This window comes from Struthio camelus, chromosome 1, assembly GCF_040807025.1.
Source record: "Struthio camelus isolate bStrCam1 chromosome 1, bStrCam1.hap1, whole genome shotgun sequence".
NCBI classification, from domain to species: Eukaryota; Metazoa; Chordata; class Aves; order Struthioniformes; family Struthionidae; genus Struthio; species Struthio camelus.
In genome coordinates, this window is record NC_090942.1 from 31501211 (window position 1) to 31522824 (window position 21614).

The window sequence follows — 21614 nt, forward strand, 5'->3', positions numbered from 1 at the left end:
ATATTTACAATATGTTAACAAATTCACAATACTTTGCTTTGATTTCGTCCAATGAAGCCTGCAGTGAGACTTGCAAATAATCTGATAAAGTAAGACAGGCCACAAAATGACAGCTCGGTTATGTGAATAGCTTTTGAGTGTCATATTTTTTCTTTTTTGCAGTTAAAAGTTGTTTCAGTTCTCTATTTAAATATTCCAAAAACACATTTTCAGTTTAGAAGGTCAAGTTTTCTAATGATGAAAAAAAAAAAAACTGGAACATTGCAACCTTTATATTCAAGACATGTAGAGTGGATAAAATAGATGCATTCCTGCTGAACATTTTGGTATTGGGGAAAAGCATATTTATGTGCAAAGAAATTTCGTCAAAAACAGTGTGACAACTTTATTAGCCAAGACTGAAACAACTCATGTGATTTGAAAATTTGCATTTTGAGTGGTCATAAAATGGAAGCACTGAGAAATGAAATAACCAAATGCCATGTGCTTATTTTAGATATGGGATTCCTACTTTTTTCTTGCCGTCATTTTTATAAACCAGTTATGTCTGCAACTGGAGATGTTCACACCTTCCAAGAAAAAAAAGGTTTTAGAAAAGTAAGTTTTGCTGTCAGCTTCTAGAAAATTTCCATTGCATGTATTAGTTAATTCAGACTGGTTCAGGTATTTCTACTAAGGCACTGCACTGTTGTCTGTGTGAAATAATTGTATTTCTTTGAGCTAAAGGAAAATAATTTGTTCTCAAGGAGAGACCTAGAGCAAAACTGCTACAGAAAATAACTGTTGCAACATAGTTCTGTTACTGATGTATAGTGTTTAGAAAGAGCTAATACTTAAAATATTCGACAATACTGCAAATGCACCTGATTTTAGAAATCCTTTTTTAGCTGGGTACAATGGCAAAAACTTGGAAGAAAGCATAAGTTTGAGAGTAACGTTTTATGGATTACAAATGAGACATTTGGTTCTTCATTTTAACAATGTCACAAAATAGTGTATGGTCTTGATTTTCTTAACGTTATGTTGTTTTACTTTACTTCTTAATGTATTATAGATATGGTGATATGCGGGTAACAATGGGATGTGAAATCTTCAGTATGTGGCAAAATTTAGGTAAGGAATTTTTAAAAATCTACATTTCATCTACATCTCCGTAGCTCAGAAATGAAGAAAGTTATGATTACTTCAACAATTAAATGCACTTGCTAATAATAGACAAGTTGATGATGAAGTTCACATGAAGTCTTGATTTGAGTTTAACAAAAGCCTAGTCGTTGCAGTTCCCTTCTTTATGGCTTAACCCAGTTTTCTATGCACTAATACTGTATTTGACCTATCCATATTTCTTCAAAGAGAACTGAAATAATTCTGCCATAGAAAATTAGAGTAGAAAGTACGGCTCTTTTGGGGCAGAGTTATTGTGTTGGGGAAAGGGAAAAATACTTATGTTCACAATTTTAATTCTGTCGCTGAACATTTTAAGGAACAGACATATTTCTCAGTTCTGAAGCTCTTCTGAGATGCTGGATTTGCATCAAATCTTCCCTGAAGTCCCAGTTACATTGAAATATAAGGGCATAAATAAACCAGTGAGTGATGTATAAATGACTCATTGGACAACAGGAGTAAAAATGTATGTCTGGATCTAAACTTAGGGACGTTTCTGTATTTATAAGCAGGAATTGTGAAAACTGAAGGTATAAGCCTCAGAAAAAATGCAATTAAATATTGTTTGGGGACATAATAAAAACTACGTAGAAGATTTGGACATCCAGTTAATCAGGTTTATATTTCAACTCATTCAGTGTTGATGGAAGTCTTTATTTTATAAAATTTTATTTCATTAGTTCACTTCATTAAAGGGTTCATTAAAGATATTAAGGCCATCAACAGTTACTAAGATACTGTCATCTCAATTCTATAAATCTTTTTCCTTGCCATGTTATGTAGTTGTAGAAAACGGGACTTTCCAATCAGCACGTACTAGAAAGAAATCTTCTAAGAAATAAGTATTTGCTTATTAATTTGCTGTTGTGTAGCATGTTACTTATTTACAGTATTTACTATTGGTTGAGCACTTTAAGATATCCATACTCTAAGTTGTTTGGATACACTAAGAGTATTTCTAAACTGGTATATGAGGTATCCACTCCTGCGTCCCATCTCTTTCCTGCATATTAGAGTAAGACCTTAGCGTGCATCGCCTTCTAGTCAGAAATCCAATGTGCAGGCAGGGAGAGGGCTGTGGAAAATTTCAATGGTAGTGAGGACTGTGGGGTACACTGTGGAGCTCATCTTGCAGTGTGGACAATTCAATATTACAGGCAGGATATTTCATATAATGGGTGTTAGGCTAGTCAGCGTTATGTAGTGCGCCTAGCACTTTATTCATCCCAAGCCTTCGTCCTCGTACAGTCACCTTGGCTTTGAGACAGATAGTGTCCTAGGACGTTTCCACTGCAGGGAATTTTGATTTTCCTTTGCACCAATGCATACACCGAACAGTGGCGGGCAAGCGTTACTGGCCAGTGCAACATCCAGAGTTAGGTTTGGATGGAAGTCAATTCGCAGCTGGGAAAGTTAGTATATCGTGGATTCATAATCCTCCTGTTCTGAAGATCTCAGAACTCTTAAGCCTGGCGAACTGAGACTGAATGGTCAGTCATTATTGTATGCCATTTCTGGCTGTCCTGACAAGAACTTAATTGTATAAATTTCTCTTTTGTAGAATATGATGAGTTAATGGAAGATGTTTTAGCACTGATTTTAAAGAGAATTTTTTTGAGAATAGCTGAGTCGCAACTTCACTGTTCTACAGACAAAACATGTACTTCCATTTTTGTTTCCACAACGCTAAAGATAAAAAAATTTTTAGTTAAAAAAGGTAAAAGTGGTATTATTACATCAGGTAGTCAATCATTTTGTAAACTCAAGACTATAGAGCATACAAAGCAAACCATTCCTGGGAAAAATAAGTTAAGTGCCTAGAGAGTGCTTTGTTTCTCTTTGTTTCCCCTCTGGAAGATTGACTTGAGGTGCAAATAACCCTGTAACTCCTGAGCTCACTATTGCAGTATAAAATCTCATGAATTAGGTTGGCCTTATGTCTGCAGTTTGAGCTCTTGTCTGCAGCTTTTCACTTCATGTTTTGTTAAGAAATAGCCATGCTCTAATAGACCCTAATTAAAAAATGTGTAGACATTTGCTGTGCCTTTTTTTTTTTTGTTCTTCAGGCAGCATTTGGATTGCGTGATAGCACACAGGAGACCCAATTCATATTCAAGTTCATGTTCATTTTCATTTCAGGGGAACACAAACTTCATTTTATCCCAGCATTGATTGGCCCCTTCCTAGAAGTGACGTTGATCCCTCAGCCAGACCTGCGGAATGTCATGATTCCCATTTTCCATGACATGATGGACTGGGAACAAAGGCGAAGTGGCAACTTTAAGCAGGTACTGTGTGTGAAGCTGTTCATTTCATAAAACAGTACTGAAATTCAAACACTTCAGAGAGTGCTGATCCCAACCAGTGGTGTGGTTGGGCGGAGAGAGTAGCTGTGGTGTTACACCTGTGGGTCAGAGATTACCAAGGTTTTCCCTTTTGACTCTCTGTGATCTCTTACAAGCTCTCTGTAATAAGATTTCCAGTGAATGCTTTGATGCTAGTAATGTAAAATGAGGGGAAAATCCATGGCCCTTTGAAGTCAAGAACAAAACTTGAATTATTTTCAACAAGGCTGAATTTTGTCTATGGCATTTTTCTTCTGTACTTTACAGCGGTAGTGACTAATGGCTAGATAGGGACTCAACTAGCTTCCCTTCCAGTTAGTATGGAGAGGAAAAAAATAAAAATCAAATGATTCTTCTGAGGAATGTTCTTCTACAAGGATCCAGCTATTCTTGCTGCTGAAACACCTTCTTAACAAGCTAGGAAGGAACTACCAAGTGTGCCATCTGCTCCTGCAGCTCCCACTCGGTTCTTCCAGACTGCCTCAAGGCATTTCTCAGTGCCTTCCTTCCTGCTGCTTTCAAATGAAGGAAAGCAGAAGTATATGAATTAGTCTCAGGCAATCATAACACTTGGAGTGGGAGCTGTATCTGAAATACAAAACAAAGTATAGGAATGGAAGAGTGTATGTGATGTAAGTAGGTATTTTTTCACTATCAGTATATAACCTTATTGTTAAAATCACTGTAGAAATGTTAACAAGGAGGGAGAAGAAAAAAATTTACCTGTTAAGCTTAGCACACAGAGAAGCAGAGGATTAAATGTAAATTGTAATGGAATTATTCACTAAGAGGATATCTTGACCACAGCTTGGTTTCGCCCCTAGATTTTTGATTACTAAAATATAAAATAGATTGGAGGTTTGAAATATTAACACACAGGGCAGCCTCATCTTTATGTATATTTTTTTGTAATCAATACACTTAAAAATATGCATTTAAGTAATCATTAGCTATCACGTATGTTCTATAAGTTTTTTTGATAGCTAATATGTAAATCCAGTGAAATTAATTTCAGATACATTGGCAGGTAAGGAAGGTCAGAAAAGTAAGTCTGAGCCCCCAAACGTTCTGAAGTATAAAGACCTTTATAAAATTAATCTACAGACTTAAAGAAAGAAGTGTATGGGATATTTATTGAAGTCTAAGAAAATGCTTACAGCCCTGCAGTGAGAATTCAAGCAATTTATTTGGACCGTGTGCTTTTTGTCTGACTCCATAAATAGATAGCTGCCTTAGCAGCAGCAAATGCTACTCAGCCTGTAGTTTTAAAGTCACGTTGCTCCATTCAAATTAGCTCCCCCCTCAAAAAAAAAAAAACACCAAACCCCCACAAACCTTGGGCGTGATAACAGTTTCAAAGAGATGAAGTGACTGATCATCAAATTTATACAATTGACCAATAATTTTAAGATCTACTTTCAGCAAAATCCCTTACAGAAAAATAAATCTTTCCTCAATTTTATCCAATCTAATTAAAGGTAAAAGAAGCTGTTTACATATACACTTATATGTTGCAGGTGGAAGCAAAACTGATTGATAAACTGGACAGCCTAATGTCAGAAGGTAAAGGTGACGAAACGTACCGAGAGCTCTTCAACAGTATGTGAGTAATATGTTTATCTTTCATTAATTGATTGGATTCAGTTAGGAGTATTAGATGCTGATGTCATTGGAGGGAGGCAATGCTTAAAACAATTGTGAATTCTCTTTTTATCTTTTTTTTTTTTTCTGAAAGTCGAGGAATAAAAACATATGATATTGTATCTGTAAAGTCTGAGTTCTTACATACAGCTATAACTGGGAAAAGCAAAATTCTCTTCTTTTGCCTACTAGTTTTAAAATCAGAAAGGCAAGAGATGCTTCATGGTTGCACAGGATACAGACAGAGTACAAATCTGGTATTTTAAAAAGAAGGCATGAGAATTTGACAAACAGCTATTTAATAAGTGATTTTACACAGTCAGCAGAAATTTGCCTCCTCTGTGTAAGGTCACTTGTTGATTTCTCGATTGGTGTATACAATTTTATTTATCCTGGTAAGATTATTTCTTATTATTTTCTTTTATAAATTATTAAGCATTTAGTGTATTTTAATAAATGAAATATCACCAAAATCAAATAGCAGAAGCTAGTAATGGTGAAGTGCCTAAGGTTGCCTATAAGTTATGCCATTAATTGAAATAAATGACTGTCACAAAGTGCAATATACAGTACACGATATAACTAGCTGACCTCTGTCTCCTTTGTTGTTCCTCTGAACTCGATCCCAGCTAGGTGGAAGATATCATTTATCTGTAGTGTATTTAACAAGAGATATAGTATTCCTCTTCAGGGTTCCATTCTGTGTATTATCTAATATTACTGAACACCTGTGGTTTTTTTTCTGTTTATATGGCTTCTTAACCATTCCCTCTTATTTGTCCGTCTGTGCTTAAATACCTACATTCAGATCACAGTGTCTGTGAATGACAGACACATAATAATCTGTAATTGTACTGAGCTGAAAAAAATAGAATTCCTAAATATTTATCACTTACAGAAGCAAAAGTGGGTAGAGAGAATAGGCAAAATTATATGGAAGTAGATGGATGATGGAAAACGACAGTATGATAAGCTAAAGCAGAACTTTCCTGTATAGTAATTATTCCTGAAATCTTTCATAGCTTGAGTGAAGATAAGAAGTAAGATGGTTTCAATATTTTAGAAAGATTATATTCTCACTTCAAAATTAAATCATTAAGGCAGAAGTTATAATTATAAAATTATGAAGTCTAGATGCATTACCATATACAAAATACATTAGAATGGCAATCACTGTTTGAAATAACTTACAATTTATGAAAAGCATATTGGTGTGAAATATAGTTCTTAATACCTTTTAAGTTGTTGAGTTAGGTTTAAATTGGGGGATGTTAAACAAGATGTAGTGAAAGATGGTGAGAGCGTTTTATAAATCTAAATGATTGAAACATTGTCATTGTAATTTTAATTGCAAATTATCTCAGCATCAGTATAATCTTTGTTTCAGTTCTGATGTAACTGAAGTTATAGGTAAACTTTATGGCAAATTTCAGAATAATTGCTCAAGTTCACTTCCAGCTCAAGAAGAATTAGTATTTATCATTAGTATTTTTTCTGAGTTTGGTTTCACTCAGTACGTTAACACCTCTCAACCTGACAGCTTAGTGAAGATACTAATGTAAAATGGAGAACAGGTAGTGTCACAGGGTATGTGGAGAAAAATGCTTAAGAACAGATTGACAGGTTAGGGAGCTGAATTCATGGGGTAAGTCAACCTGAGTTTTTTTGTTTGTTTGTTTATTTGTTTTTTCTTCCAGTGGTAAATTAAACTAAGCAATATTAGCGAATCTTGACACAGTCTGCAAGAAAGCAGGCTTGTTTAGGCTGAAGCAATGTGTGTACGTGCCTGAGGAATGTGAGAGAGTAATGTAGTTCTAAAGCAAGCAGTGGTTACGTAGTCCTTATCAAAAGCAAACACAGTAATGTTACCTGATCATTCTCAAGATTCAGCTTGGTTGCTTTTGCTAGGTACGTCTGGGAACTGAGGGGATGCACACAGCTACTTAGGATACAGTCTAGTCATTGAAGTGGGTGTGAGACTTTGTTTTTATCATGCTTTTTCTTTCTTTAGTATAAATCAGACAATGAATTCAAATCTCTGAACTCCTAGGTTAGCTTCCTTTTTTTTTTTCTGGAGCAACTCACTACATCTTTCCTTTAAACATCATCTGTTTTCAGAGTTAGATTGTAAGTGTTTCTGGACATAACTAAAATATTAGATGCTCAGAATTCACTGCTTATAATGAAATCATCATTATCAAATGAAACCACACGGGGAAAGTAAGGGAAAGATGGCTGCTGTTTGTTTTGAATCTATATTTTCCCAGGAGACCTGAATGTGACCACACAGTTATTAGCTCATGATGTCATTTGAAAAGCTGCAAAACATGGTGGTGGTAAACATTTTGTTATCATGAGAAGCTAGTTGTCGTAACTGCTACCTAATGCGATCCTGATATAAAGGAAGTCCAGATTTATACTTACATTATAACCCTGAGACTGAATTTCCAAGTTAATTAGTAGAGGGAAAAGAGTGCTTTTATAGTATTAAAGCAGCTGCTGGGTAGAACCAAATCCTTGGAATGACAACACAGATGGAGGCTGGCAATGTTTTACTTCTATAGCTGTATTCTCGTTTGGCCTAACACAAACCACTTCAGGTTTAAAGGTTAGATAGCCATGTTATTGCAGCACAAAACCTGGGCTGGCAAGCTCCACTGGCAGCCTGATGACAAGGTTTCTCTTTTGGGAAACTGGAGCTGATATTCAAGCTGAGCAGGTATTTAATATCTAGCTCTGCCTTGGTTGAGTTCTCCAGCCATAAAAAGTGAGGACTGCTGTCTCTCCCATTTCAGAATGGGAATCCAGGTGGATCCCTCTCTTGGGTTAAGTGCTTGTGAGTCAGTGGTCTGAATAACTCTGTGGCTTAGGCAGATCCACTTATGTTGGACTTATTAGACAATTTAGTTGCCTGAATATGGCAACTATGTCTGAGCTTGGCAGACCCTCTGTCCTGGAATGCGCTGATTTTCTTGGTCTTAAAAACCCAAGATTAAAAAAAAAAATTGTCGAGGTCAGCCCAGCTATTAGACTACAGTAACAGGAATATGAAGAAGCATTTCCATTAATGCTTGTTTCTCTGTATCATTTTTTCTGCTTAGTCTTTTGTATAATATAGCATCTTGGCTGTGCTCTGGGCCCTAGGACTAACAGGAATTGTATGATGGAAACAGGCACATCACAGGACAAGGAAGAATTGAGTGTGTGTTCATGTGTGCTTGTGGGGAAGGGTTGTGTTTGGAAAGCAAATAGATGCAGGAAAAGGGATCACACAGAGGTATAAAATAAAATGTGCACACAATTTCAGACCCAATGTGATGGAGAGGAAGAAAGCTTAACTGAAATGCCAGTCATTTATTTCTAATTCTATCTAGATATTGCCCTGAGGAAGCCAGGGGATATATATTTGAGTAGCTCTTTTGTTCTGAATGTTTGTTCTGTGCATTGTGGTGAACGATGTATGATGGAGAGAGGGAGGCATGCATCAGAATGCAAGTCATAAAATTGTCTAACTGAGGAAATGGATGTCAGTTTAAATAAGTACTTTGAATATATCTGCACCACCCATTTGTAGAAATTGTATATTTATAAAGAATATGGCGATATATTTATAAAGAACATGTATAAGTCAAATAAAGATGAAACCCATCTATTTTAAGAGGGAAGTCAGACCTCTGCTATTTTTCTATGGGAACTATCGGTAATTATTTTGATGACTTTAGGTTGAAATTTCCCTGTTTAGCACGGGCTTGAAAAGCAATAGAAAGGAAAAAGCGGTGCAGTAATCACTGCTTAATAATGCAACAGTCTCAACTCTTTGTTAGATACAAAAACTTGCATTGAAAGGAACATCAGGGGGTTACAAGTGAATTAAGTTAGCCTGTGCATTCTGTATGGAAAGCAGAGAGGCTAGATTAATGCTTCAGCCTCTTCTGTTAAGGATGGAGTCCTCATCTGGCTCTCCTAGCAATGACAGATAGTTTGTCCTTGAAAGTGAGGGAAGGACACCCGATTGTCGTCTGCAGTGGAGAAGTGAGTCCAAGGTCAGTATAAGAGTGCAGAATGGAGATCAGTCAATGTTTCCTCCTTGCTTCCAGCACAGCTTCATCTAGGTCAAATTAGTTAGGAGAATTGCATCTATGACATCCCGCTGTATAGAAGGAGCTGAACAGAGCTGGAGCGCATAGTTAGTGCAGTTGGCATGTAGGAGTTATTGGGCGCTGTGATGTGTTCAATGGAGTTTGGATGTAGGAGTTTTATGGGACTGAACATGCTCAGTATAGATGAAGGTCAGTGGAACTGACAGCTTGCCCACTGCAGACAGAAGGTTTCTTAACAAGTCTCTAAAAAGCTCTGTTCAATATAAGCAGTTTTCAGAGACTAAATAAACCATACCTGAGTGGATTTTCAGGGAAACTGCCAAAATATCTCCATGGGCATGTTGTACATATGAGGCCCTGCACCAAAGCATAAAAGCAACAGAACACGTTTCCACATTCATTCTCTGGCAGAGAAGAAATGTTGGAAATTTGAGCCCAAATGATTAATATTTGCTAAACTGAAGAAGTGAAAATCAGAGGTCTGTAATGGAAAGAGATTATTTGAACTGTAACTTTATTGTCAGCTCCATTTATAATACCATTTTTAAACTTATCTTCACCTCAGTGTGTAATCTGAATTTACATTAGTGTATAGCTAATGGAATTTAACATGTATATGATAGTGTGCTCTGAGAAGGAAATATCAAGTGAAAGTGTTGGGGGAAATCATCTTATTAATCCCTTCCCCATTCTTAAAGTTCATTGGTGCGGAAATAGTAGAGCTAAGGAGGAAAAACCTTTGTTAAAAAGACTTGAGGTCCCATTGAGTTGATAAAAATTCTTTTCTAGGTACATCTTAAAGCTCCTTGTTTTCTGAGGTACCAGCTTGAAATGAATATATAAATTTTAATAAAGAGCTCTGCTACATCTTTGGAATATTTTGAAAATTAGGTATTTGACATATTTTAACCTGATACAGCTAACATAAAAATAATTTGTTTTGTCAATGCTTCCTGGACTAGAATTCCACTTTTTGGTCCTTATCCTAGGTAAGACATCATTTGCAAATTGTGCTTCTGGGGAGGGTGTTTGTAAAAGAAAATCTAACTGTTGAAGGTAACTATTGCTAAGGTATTACGGTACCGGTGAAAGTGGAGTGGTTGTCATAGTGACAGTTAAACAGAAAAGTGAAATTGTTCTGGCTTTTTTTTTCAGTCTATTGAAGAAAATTGAGCGGGAAACATGGAGAGAAAGTGGCGTTTCATTAATCGCCACTGTGACTCGCCTGATGGAAAGGCTACTGGACTATAGGTGAGTGATTGTCACACAACTGGTAAGTAGGGTTGTCATCTTTGAAAGATTAAGAGAAAAACATGGTAATCTTGCATGAATAGCTGCTGCACACAGACAAATCAACTGCACATGCTCAGGATCTCTGACCACAGCTGCCTCGCTGACAGGAAAATGATGCAGGCTGGGGGAAATCAACCAATAGCCTTCCTATTGTATGAGAATTCAGGGGCTTGCCTTGGTCTCCTACCAGGAATATAGGAACTTTAAGCAGTAGGTTAGTGATTCAAATCTATCTGAAGCCACAGAGCGTGAGGCTAATCGCGTAACAGTTGTCTTACAGAATAAGTAAAATTCTTATTGCTATGTCAATCATGCTTAATTGTAGTGTCATCTGGCAGAGTAGATAGGTATACCAAGGTGTGACACCTGGGTGAGAAGCTGGCATCTGATTCTACCACATGAACAAAAAAGAAGAAAAGAAGAGACTTACCCCTCTTTTTATGAATGGGAAATTAAAAGTGATTTTCTGAGTCATCTGTGAAGTCTGTGTAGAGCCTTCAGCGTTGTCCTTGTTGTTGCAGTCAGTGGTAGCACTTTCTACAGCTCAAGGGCTTTTTCTTCCCTGATCCTGTGGGGGGGACATGGTATAACCTAGTACTGCATTCAGTGTCTTCACTGATAGTTTGAGACAGAAGCTATTTCGTTAACAAAGAAACTGAACTTAACTTCTAGAAGCCTGGCAGTGCTGCTGCTATTCAAGATCAGTTGGATTACAACCTCCAGGGCTGTCAATCCAGTATCTTTTGCAACAAATGTGTGCTACTGGCGTTAAGCGTTTTTGAGACAACTAGGTTGTTTAGTTCATATATTCAAGAATGTTTTAAAGTTACGTTACATTTCTTTGAGTAACTGCGTGATGATGCCTATCTGTTATTTTACTCCAGTACTGCTGTATTGACACGATTTTTCTCTCAGTGATGGTTAAAATCGCTAAGTTCCATCTTAGCTTTTTGACTTGGAGGTGGGATCCGTTGCCTCCCCAAAACTATAAATGATAACTTATAGAGTGCTCTTGAGGAAGATTTGGTGGCTCTACGAGCACTTTGCAAAGGAGATTGCTGTTTAGTTTTTTCACGAAGGAGGAACTTGTGCTGTAATCCCATGACCACTTGAGAATTACACTGTAATGCTGCAGTGATCTAACTGACATGAGTTAAAAGTAGCCCAGCAAAAGGTATCATCTAACCTATCTCACTTCACAAGGCTTCTGTAGGCAGCAGTGTAGGGCTGGGAATGGGTGGCAGAGAGCAGAAAGAGACTAGGACTGGCTCTTCTGGAAGACATGCTGGCTTGCGCTGGCTTGATTTGAGCATGAGGTATGAAGAAATTAAATAACCTCCAGCAGTTGCCTAGCAAATTAATGACAGAACTAGAAATAAACATTTAATTTCTTGATTATTGAAGCATTCCATGTCCTAGAAAAGGAGGCATGAAGTCCCTTACAAACCTGGGTCAGCTGTTGAGCAGAATGCCTTTGGGTTGCATCATTTCAGTTAGCTTGCTGAACCAAATATATCTGTTTTCTGAGGTATGCTTTGTGTTAAGGGGATAAATTTCATTCCTTTCCTTATGGAATTTTTGACTTTCATTGCTTTCTGTTTTAGGGACTGCATGAAAATGGGAGAAGTGGATGGTAAAAAGATTGGCTGCACTGTTAGCCTTTTGGTTTGTATAATACCTTTTCTTCCCCTTTTTGACTCTAGTTGAGCATTCTCTAGTATACCACCATGTATTTGAATGAGAGAGAGCCTGCTTCTTAATGCAGTGTGAGTGGAAGCTGATAGAATAATACGGAACTTGGGATTTCTGATAGTTTTTAAAGGATGGAATTGATATAACTGGGAAATAGTGTTCCCTGGCATCTTATAACTGGACTCTGAGAAATCTCTAATACCCTTTTATTCAGTTTGCATCTCTCCTTACCGGGTAAGTTTTGTCAAAGTTTCTTCCAAAGTTAGTCAGTCTTTGAGTTCATTAAAATAAACAAGTATTTTCCCTTTCCCTAAACTCAGCAAAACATGTATGTTTTCTCCTTTTTCCTGTCATCTTCAGTAATTGGCTCTGGTTGGTTCTTATGGTACATGAGGGATACCTTCTGAAAACTGTAGGCTATCCATTCTCTTTCCAATGCAAGAGCCAGAAATGCTGCTTAGGACCTTCTCCTATAATGTTATCACCATCATATTAAACCATGGGTGCAAATTCGTAGTATGAAAAAGATTTTATTTTTATTTAGAAGATGTAATTTGGTTCTAACCCAGTTTCCACTGACAAGCTTTTTGATTTCCATTAACCTTGAAAAGTTTCAGTTTTCAGGATGATGATTTTTGGAAAGCTGTATTTTTAGCCATGGGAAAAATCTAAATAAGCTGACTTTTAATTCTGCATTTTTTTACGTCAGTGAAGCAATTTGGTATCCCCTCTAAATAGCAGTTATACATAACAAAATAAAAGATTTGTTCAGTAGGAAAAGAGTGCTTTCTAAATAGGAATGATATTTACTATATAGCCTTAGAATCATAGGCTTTCTGTCAGAAACCCTGGCAAGATCTTGAATTCTGTACAGCACCCGGATTATTTGCATCCTATCACTAAGGAGTCTAAATTATTGTTATTAAATCATCCAAGACTTACACAAAAGGGATGTTCAACTATTTTTATAAACCTGAAAACACTATAATACCTCATAATGGGATTTTCAATGACTTGTACAGGGCTAAGGCACATTTCCTTAGTCTTCCTCCTACCCCAGTAATTTTCAGACAAATTTTTTCACTGTGTGCACACCAGAGCAACAACTAAAGTTAAATTTTGAAAAGTAGACTTACAGAAATAAGAAATATTATTACAGAAATTTACAGGAGTACTGTTTCAGAAGTAGTACACATTTTAAGACATTTAGCAGCCCATATGGTGGATGAATTCGTCATTTCTCAAATGTTACAAATTTTAATCACATGAATGTACAGCCTAAAATTATTTGAAATCTAGAGGAGGAAGCAATACTTTGTCATTACCATTTTGAAAGTATTCTAGCTTCCAAAGACAAGAAGACTGGTTGGCACCAAAAGAGAATTTTTAAGTCTTTTGCAATAGAAGTAAGTGTTGTTCTTCCAGAAAATAGAATCAATCAAGCTAACCGAGTTCCCAAATGAGCTAGAATTATGCCACATCATGAAATATGCAGATTTTATGATATTACGGATCTGCAACAACACTAACTTTAGATAAAGGGGGAAGGTAGGAAATCCTTTTCCTACTTTCCTCACCCTCTGGATCATTTGTGTTAGGTTTCGCATCAGTAAACGCTTCTCTGCAAAAGCTGACTAACAGGTGTCTAGTGGAATTAGTTCCTTATACATAAGATTCGCCTCACTTCAGTTTGAAAGACATATCTTTAAAGGAAGAACTCTTATCATCACAGAACTATACAAAAACATTGAAAAGTATATAGAGTAAACTTTAGAAATTAATCAGGGAGTTTCTCTCAGACGTGCTTGCTCCTCAATAATTGATGTTTCGATTCTGTTAACTTAAAATCTTCTCAATCAGAGGAGATTTTTCTGTGGTGCTTTACACAGTCATATGACATGATGCCAATTAAGTAAAACATACTCGTGTTGCCTGCCTGAGTGTTGTTCTCACACTGTGTTTCCTTAGGAAAATGTCCCCATTAATTACAGTCTACTTTCCGAGTGACGTTCCCTTCTGTAGACTTCATTCTTTATATTAGCTTTATGTCTTGAAATAGCTTATTGAAAGAACGCATGACATCTTTATCACTATATTAGCATGGTGTACTTCCTGAGCTGTGCCTGGATTGCGTTGCTGTGGTCTGCCTTGCTGACCAATCAGACTTTGTCAGAACTGAGCTTCAGAGAAGAAGCAGTTGATTTGTATAGTTTAGCCTTGTGACAAGTACCAGAGCTGTTTGCGCACGGGGGTAACAGCCAAGATGTCTGGTACTGCAGTTCACTGCCACATTTTGACTTTACCTGTGCTTGATTACTTGCACTTCTGCATTGCAGATTATGAACATGCACACAGAATCCTTTCATTTTCTCTTCTAAATAGAAGCACCAGTTCCTCGCCTATGCACTGTGGGAGGAAAACAGAAGTTTTCGGATTACAAAGACATATGGTTGCCTAAAGAGGACATGCTATTACAGAGCTATTGATATGGGTTTTTTACTGATATGTTTAAGTCAATTACAAAAATACTATTTCTAGTAAAGTATAGGATTTCGAATTCTTTGTTTTTATTATGATATTTGCATAATGTTTCTCTCACTCTTGTCTGTGATTATAACTCGCAATTTAGGAAAGAGTGGCATAGAGTAAGAATACTTTCTGAAAGGTGAAACATTTTGCCTACTTGCATAAAGTCCCAAACAGTAAATGATTTGAATAATACAATATACACAAATTTTTAATTGCTAAGGAGGAACAGCGCTTGTGTATCCTATAAATTTTTATTAATCAAAGCAAGTTATCCCCAAAGATAAGCACGCTGGGGGACTCTATCTGTATGTCCATCCTGAATATGACAACACTTGACAGCGCTACAGAGTTGTATTCCTCTGCCTATAACCTTCTCATGCTTCAGTTTAAGGCCTGCAAATACATAATGAATGATTTGAACTCAACATTTTCATGTTGTATCTAGTAGTTTATTCATATAACAACCAATAGGAGTTATACTTCCAGAAATCTTTAACCCCTTCTAGAAATGTTGCTCTATAGCCTTGGATATGACTTTAGAATGCAACTTTGTATATATTTCAAGCATGCAATGCAAAATTTTGTGCAGTCAGTTACTAGTTTTATGTGCAACCGTTAGGGCTGAAGAATTCACATCTTTCCTTCAGGATTATGCGGTTGACAATGCTGAATAGTTCTTTGTAAAGCTGCCAAAGTCCTTCTGGCATTTAGCTATGATAGAGGAAAGAGTAAACATAGCATACAGTAGATATTTTGTTAAAATATAAATTCAAAAGTCAGATTTTAAATTGATATAGATAATTTTAATTGGCCTCAGTAAGGCCAGTGGGCCTCAAGGGGTACTTATAGAGGAAGAACAGTCAGATTTTATTTCTGTTAGTTTCTTCCTCTTACATCCCATGAGAATTTTTAAAAAAATATTCAGGAACATGTTGACTGGTCTACAGAAAATTTAATGGAACCATTACTGAAGCTATGTGTTATTGAAGTTCTGTGTAATGCGTTTGTACATGTGAAACTTTCAAATACATGCATGTATTTCTACAGTATTACATTTTATGACTTTTGTAATCATTATCATAAATTATCTGCCACATTTCATTACTAAAGTCAATTTTATTGCAGAATTTTTACAAGACTGAACTGAACAAGGAAGAGATGTATATTCGCTATATTCATAAGCTCTATGACCTACATCTGAAAGCACAAAACTTCACAGGTAATTGAATACAAACTAGTAAAGTTATTTAGGACTAGACTGTGATCTAGGTTCTTTTGCAGAACTGCAGGCTGTAACCTTAGTGGAGGACATGCAAACTTAGGCAATAACTGAGTCTCTTTCCTCAGTTTATCTCTCTTGCTCTCTCTCTCTCTCTCTCTCTCTCTCTCTCTCTCTCTCTCTCTCTCTCTCTCTCTCTCTCTCTCTCTCCCTACCCACCTTCTTTTCAGCCCCACATCTCTACTCCTTGCTATACCATGTTGAATGTTAATGACTACTATTGATAGAGGCTAGCAATAAATGTGTCTCTTGGTCATTCTTCACCCAAGAGGAGTGAAGTTTAAAGCAAGCCTTTGGGTCAGCTTGGGAATACCTGAGCCTGCATACCTTTTTGTAATACTGCTGGTTAACTGCTTAGTGTGCTGTTTCTACACAGCTGTGTTTCAGAATCTAAACTTTGGGATTTAAAAAAAAAAAGGAAAATCCTTGTCACTTACGATGAGACACAGACTCTAAAACCCTTAACAAATATAGCACTTCAATGTCTTCTTGAATCATGACATACCATATTTGCAGCACTATTTATTGTCCAGTACTTCTTAGTACAAAGTTAGTGGCGTGGCAGGGCATTTTCATTTAAATGAAGAAATAAGGTGATAATGTGCATGTCCGTTGTTCATACAACATAAAATGCACTTCTTTTGGGTAACTGCATGCTATCATGAATTGCTGCAGTGAATAAAAGTCATTGTCTATTTAAAATAAACAATTTTTGTTGCCAGAATGTTTAACTGACCTTATAATACCTCCATCCTTTCCCCAGTGATTACAATTGCAAGTGCATGTGTTCAGAATCCCTATAGCATATTTTTCTTCTTAAAAGTAGATCACTTGGATGGGGTGAAGTAGTAGCCAGGCTTATAGGTAACTACCGCCTGCAAGGGATTTCCTTATGCTTTTTCTAAAATCCAAAGGAAAGATCCTGTGCTTGGAATTTCCGCAGTCGCTTTGCAATTCATGGATGTAAAGTGTAAACCAGATAGCGGGATATACCAAAGAAAGGATTTTCGTTTCCTTGTATGACCTGGTTGTAGTGAGTGACAGGAGTTTTGATTATCAAGCAGTGTCTTTACCACAACTGGGTTTTGTGACAGGAACTGTTAACTTTCCTGATTTTACATAATAGGTCTTCCTGTCTCTTTAAGCAGTGCTGAGTTCTCTTCATGCGTTGGCTGCTAATGTGTGTCCAGTTCAGCACTGATGAGGACCTAATTCTTTAATCTTTTCTTATTATTCATTCTTAATTTAAGCAATATTTTGTTCAGAATGTTATCTCCAGGACATTTATTTCTTGGGTATTTATTAGTAACATGTGTGATTTTTGTGTTCTTTGCCATGGTAGATCCTATGACTCTCAGTTTTTTGCCATGAGAGCCTTAAAGCAGGATTGGCTCCCACCTCTGGCAAAAGAATAGAGACAATCTTTCCACTAGAAAACAGATACATGTAGTCCATTCCCTTGCCTTACCAATCAGTGACGACACAGAGTAAACTTTTGTAAAATTGACTTATTTCAAGTAACTGGGGATAGGAAAAATTTGTTACCTTATCAGTATTCCTGCGTGTCGCACCTTTATTTCATGAACTATATGGTTTCATTCTAGGGATGAAGCCAGCTTACTCTTAAAATAAGTTTATTTTCTCTCTTTTTATGGTATGATTTGCCAGACTGTTTCTAATAATTCTGTGGGGAAAAAGGGCCATTTTTTTTAATATAAAACCTAGCTTCAGGTCTTTCTTCACCCAGTACTCAGTCATGGCTACAAATTTGACTCTTCTGAGGCTGAAGCCTATAAACATACTAGTTCCTTTTGTGTCCTTTCAGTCGCCTGAGAGCTGTAATGAGATGATTTTTGCTGCATAATCTAGAGAATGCTTAGTTTTTTGGATCTTTCCCATATAAGTTGAATTTCCCACATCAGGAGTGAACCTCATCTTCTTCTAGTGCACAGCCAATAGCTGCAGATCTCTCCTAGGCGTGTCATTATGGTATTTATTACATTGGCCACTGTCACACATAGGATGTTAGGCAGAGGGATCTTTTGTCCACTCTGGCCATTCTTATTTTATATACCTTTCATGTAAATTTATGAGAACTTTAAATATAACAAATGACAAGGAAAATGACAGAAAAATCTGCCAAATCTTAAGAGCTTGCATGACAAGTTAGAAAGAAAGGATCATTATTGAGTGATCTTTCTAATGTGTATCTATGCTCCGCTATCTGTTGCTGCTCTTACAATTTTGAATGATTTATTTGTGTTAACTTAATGAAAAACATTTTGGTATGTAAACATGCAGATTTTGAATCTAATTGTAGCTTGCAACAATGACAAAAGACTTTATCCAGTTAAAGAGTCTGAGAACGACAATGCCGAAATTAGGATTGTCTGTACCAACTGGTCTCCTTTGCACATATGTATTATATGCAGTCTTTAATTATGTGAGCCTATGCTGATTTTCCTCATCTGACACACAGATAGCGCTGTGCTCACCAGAGGAGTGACCGTTCTAGGTATTTTTCCTTTATATCATGTGGCCCGTTGCCTTTCTGCCTCCCATCAGTCTAACCCTTCTCATTCAGAGAATTGTGTAATACTCATGTTCAGATGTCCACCAAAGGCACACAGAGATTTGATTTAAAGTATTTTTTAAATAACTTAATTTGCTATGAGCTCATTTTGCACCCTGCTTAGCATTTTATAGCACTCCGTGTTCAAAGCACTTTCTCCACAAACTGTGGCTGCAGTGGTGATTTTTCATCCGTAAGTTCTTAAACTGGATACATGAAAAGACCCCTTCAGCTAGAAAAACCTCCGTACACTTTGGTTTAAGACAGCTGTCTTACAGGAACTCACATGGTAGAGGTAGGAGTGGGTATTGTTATGCAGGGCAAAATTCACTTACCTCAGCATAAAAGCTACATTACTACATTATAATTATCTTTTGCTTTATGTGCAACCCCCCAAACCTGCAATAAAATAAGCCTGGTACGTAACTTCTTCCAGCACAATGCATCTCCAGAACGTGGCCCATCTGTTGTACTGAATCACGCAGAGTGGTCCTGTGAGTGGAAAAGCAGACTAGGATCACTAACTTGGAAAAACATAATGCAGATGCAGTTAGCCAAATTGAACCGTCACAACTGGTATTAATTCTGATATTTCTTAGTTTGGTGAAGTTTGACTTTGCAATGGAGAAGTTCTTTTAGTATTAGTTTTACTGTATCATTTCTGAGGAATCTTTAAAGTTAAGTGTAAAAAAAAATTATAAACAGACAATTCCTACCAAATATGATATAAGGATTACTACACAGAGTTCCATCACTGGTCAGCAGTGGTAGGTGTGATTCCTTCCAAAACTAAAGAAATGATGAGAAATTTTCCATGTGTACTTGTCAGTTATTTTCTATAGTAGAAGAATGTTAAGGCTCAGCTATGAGGGATTATTTCCCTTCTGGAAAGAGTGGAGACTATTAAGTGCAGACTTGACTATTTTGCTCCCCGCCCTAAACTCTTTCGCATTGTGTCTTCCAGTCCTTTCTATCTTCCTTTCTGTATTTCTTTACTGATGTTCCTCCTCTTCTGGGCCTTATTCCTTGTCCAGACAGCAGAACCACTTACAGATTCTCGTCTCCCTCAAGCAGTAGAGGAGTCTGGGGCTGCGCAGGAAATTGTTTCTTAATTTCCCTGTCCTCTTTGTATTGCCTCTTTGTATTGCCAAGTACAAGGAAAGCTGCCCCAGTGACCCCACTTTATTAAATAGTTTGTGAAAATTGTGTAAGCTGACGCTGTAGCTGGTAACTCTATCCAAAATCAGATCTGCCATCTCTCTCTTATAGGTGAAATAAATCAGTTACCTAATAAGAAGGTACATCTCTTCAAGAGTATTCACGCTTCTATTTACTGTATTTGGCCGTTTTATTTGTTTCATATATATCGTGCTATAACTTACCTTACAGAGGCTGCCTACACACTCTTGCTGTATGACGAGCTGTTGGAATGGTCCGACCGGCCCCTGAGAGAATTCCTAAACTATCCCATGCAAACGGAGTGGCAACGTAAAGAGTATCTCCATCTGACCATCATTCAAAACTTTGACAGGGGAAAGGTAAAACGGTCTGATTTTATCAACTCTAGAATGGCTAGTTTATTAATTTTAGGACATTGTGTCCAGTGTTGTGGTTTTCTTTTTCATATACCGGGGCAGTGTTTATCACTGCCTGATTAAGCAGTTACTTAGGGACACAGTAGGTCCCTTCTAATCCCATCTTTCTATCCTACAAATATGATACGCTTATATCTGAGAATAATTTGCACTTATATAGCCATTCTCTTTGTGAGTGTCAGAACGCTTTACAAAAGACAGTAGAATTTCTCCCAATTTTAAAGGTGGTGAAAATTAGCCATATAAAGAAAGAAGCTTATCAAATTCCCTAAGTTGACTCAGTGAGGGATAAAATTCAGGTATCTGTATTATGAGGATTATATTTATACCTCTTAAATCATGTTATGTGTTTTGGCAACTGCAGTATCTCGAAAGGGGGGCGGTTCTTTTTGACAGGAGGGAGAGTGGTATCACATTTACAGGGGCTCATTGTCATCACTGAGAATGCTAATTCCAAATTAAGCAGGTAGTCTAAAATTTTATATTCCCTTTGTCTGATGATCAGTATTGCCAATAAATAAGAAAATCACTCCAATTTTGTGTAGCTAGGATAAAATTCATGTATGCCTTGTAAATTTAATGAAACTGATGTTGATCATCAGTTTGGTGAGAAACTGCTTTAATCAGTGTATAGGTTTTAAATTATATGGTGCAATAAAATATTTTCCATTCAGATTGTTTCTATGAAAATTGAGGATATGTTGAAATGAAGACATTTTTTAAGTGTAAAAATCATACTCTCTTGAATCAATCTCATACGTTGTATGAGAGGAGATGTGCATCACCCTTGTAATGATCTGTATCTTGTGAAGTGGTAATCTTACCTTGTGAGAATCATTAAGTCTCTTAATGTATTTTTGATCCTTCAGAGAACACATCAATATTATTCAACAGCTATCAATATGTCTAGCGGACAATATGTTAAAGTATTTTCAGTTCCTAGAAGTATGATTTAGTCAGTGTAGAAAAAAGAGACTTTAATAATAAATCATGAATTGTCAAGCAGTTGCTGTGAAGTTACTGAACACCTCTTACTGACTTGCTTGCAGTGTTGGGAAAATGGCATTATCTTATGCAGGAAAATTGCCGAACAATATGAGAGCTACTATGACTACAGAAACCTCAGCAAGATGAGGGTAATGTACCTGAGTGCTTTTTCATCATCCAGAGGTCCAGAAGCTTTATTTTTAGTCTGAATTCTGAAATATTACTTAGAAAGTTAAGTTTACCAGGGAACGGTCCTTAGGTTTGGTTTGCACACCTATTCTTTTACCTTGTTTGTTTCCTATAACAAAGATTATAAAAGCAGTCTGAGCTTTTTGAAGAAAAATGGAGAAATAAATGACCTTGCTGTGTTTGTACCTGTACAGAACCCCTTTTATGTGCATGCTCTTGCACAAG

At 36.7% G+C, this 21614-nt stretch overlaps 1 protein-coding gene across 4 annotated transcripts in view; it reads left to right on the top strand.

Annotated features, from left to right (window-relative positions):
- DOCK4 (dedicator of cytokinesis 4) overlaps positions 1–21614 on the top strand; it is a 267634-nt gene that overhangs the window by 218980 nt on the left and 27040 nt on the right. For 2 of the 4 annotated variants that reach the window (XM_068933119.1, XM_068933107.1), the window contains exons 29-38: positions 497–597; positions 1055–1113; positions 3307–3455; positions 5030–5115; positions 10216–10242; positions 10409–10504; positions 12151–12211; positions 15893–15986; positions 20008–20156; positions 21263–21349. In XM_068933119.1, the coding sequence (XP_068789220.1) occupies positions 497–597; positions 1055–1113; positions 3307–3455; positions 5030–5115; positions 10216–10242; positions 10409–10504; positions 12151–12211; positions 15893–15986; positions 20008–20156; positions 21263–21349 (909 nt within the window). The remainder of the gene's footprint in view (positions 1–496; positions 598–1054; positions 1114–3306; positions 3456–5029; positions 5116–10215; positions 10243–10408; positions 10505–12150; positions 12212–15892; positions 15987–20007; positions 20157–21262; positions 21350–21614) is intronic. The other 2 variants (XM_068933099.1, XM_068933113.1) reach the window with 1 other exon arrangement.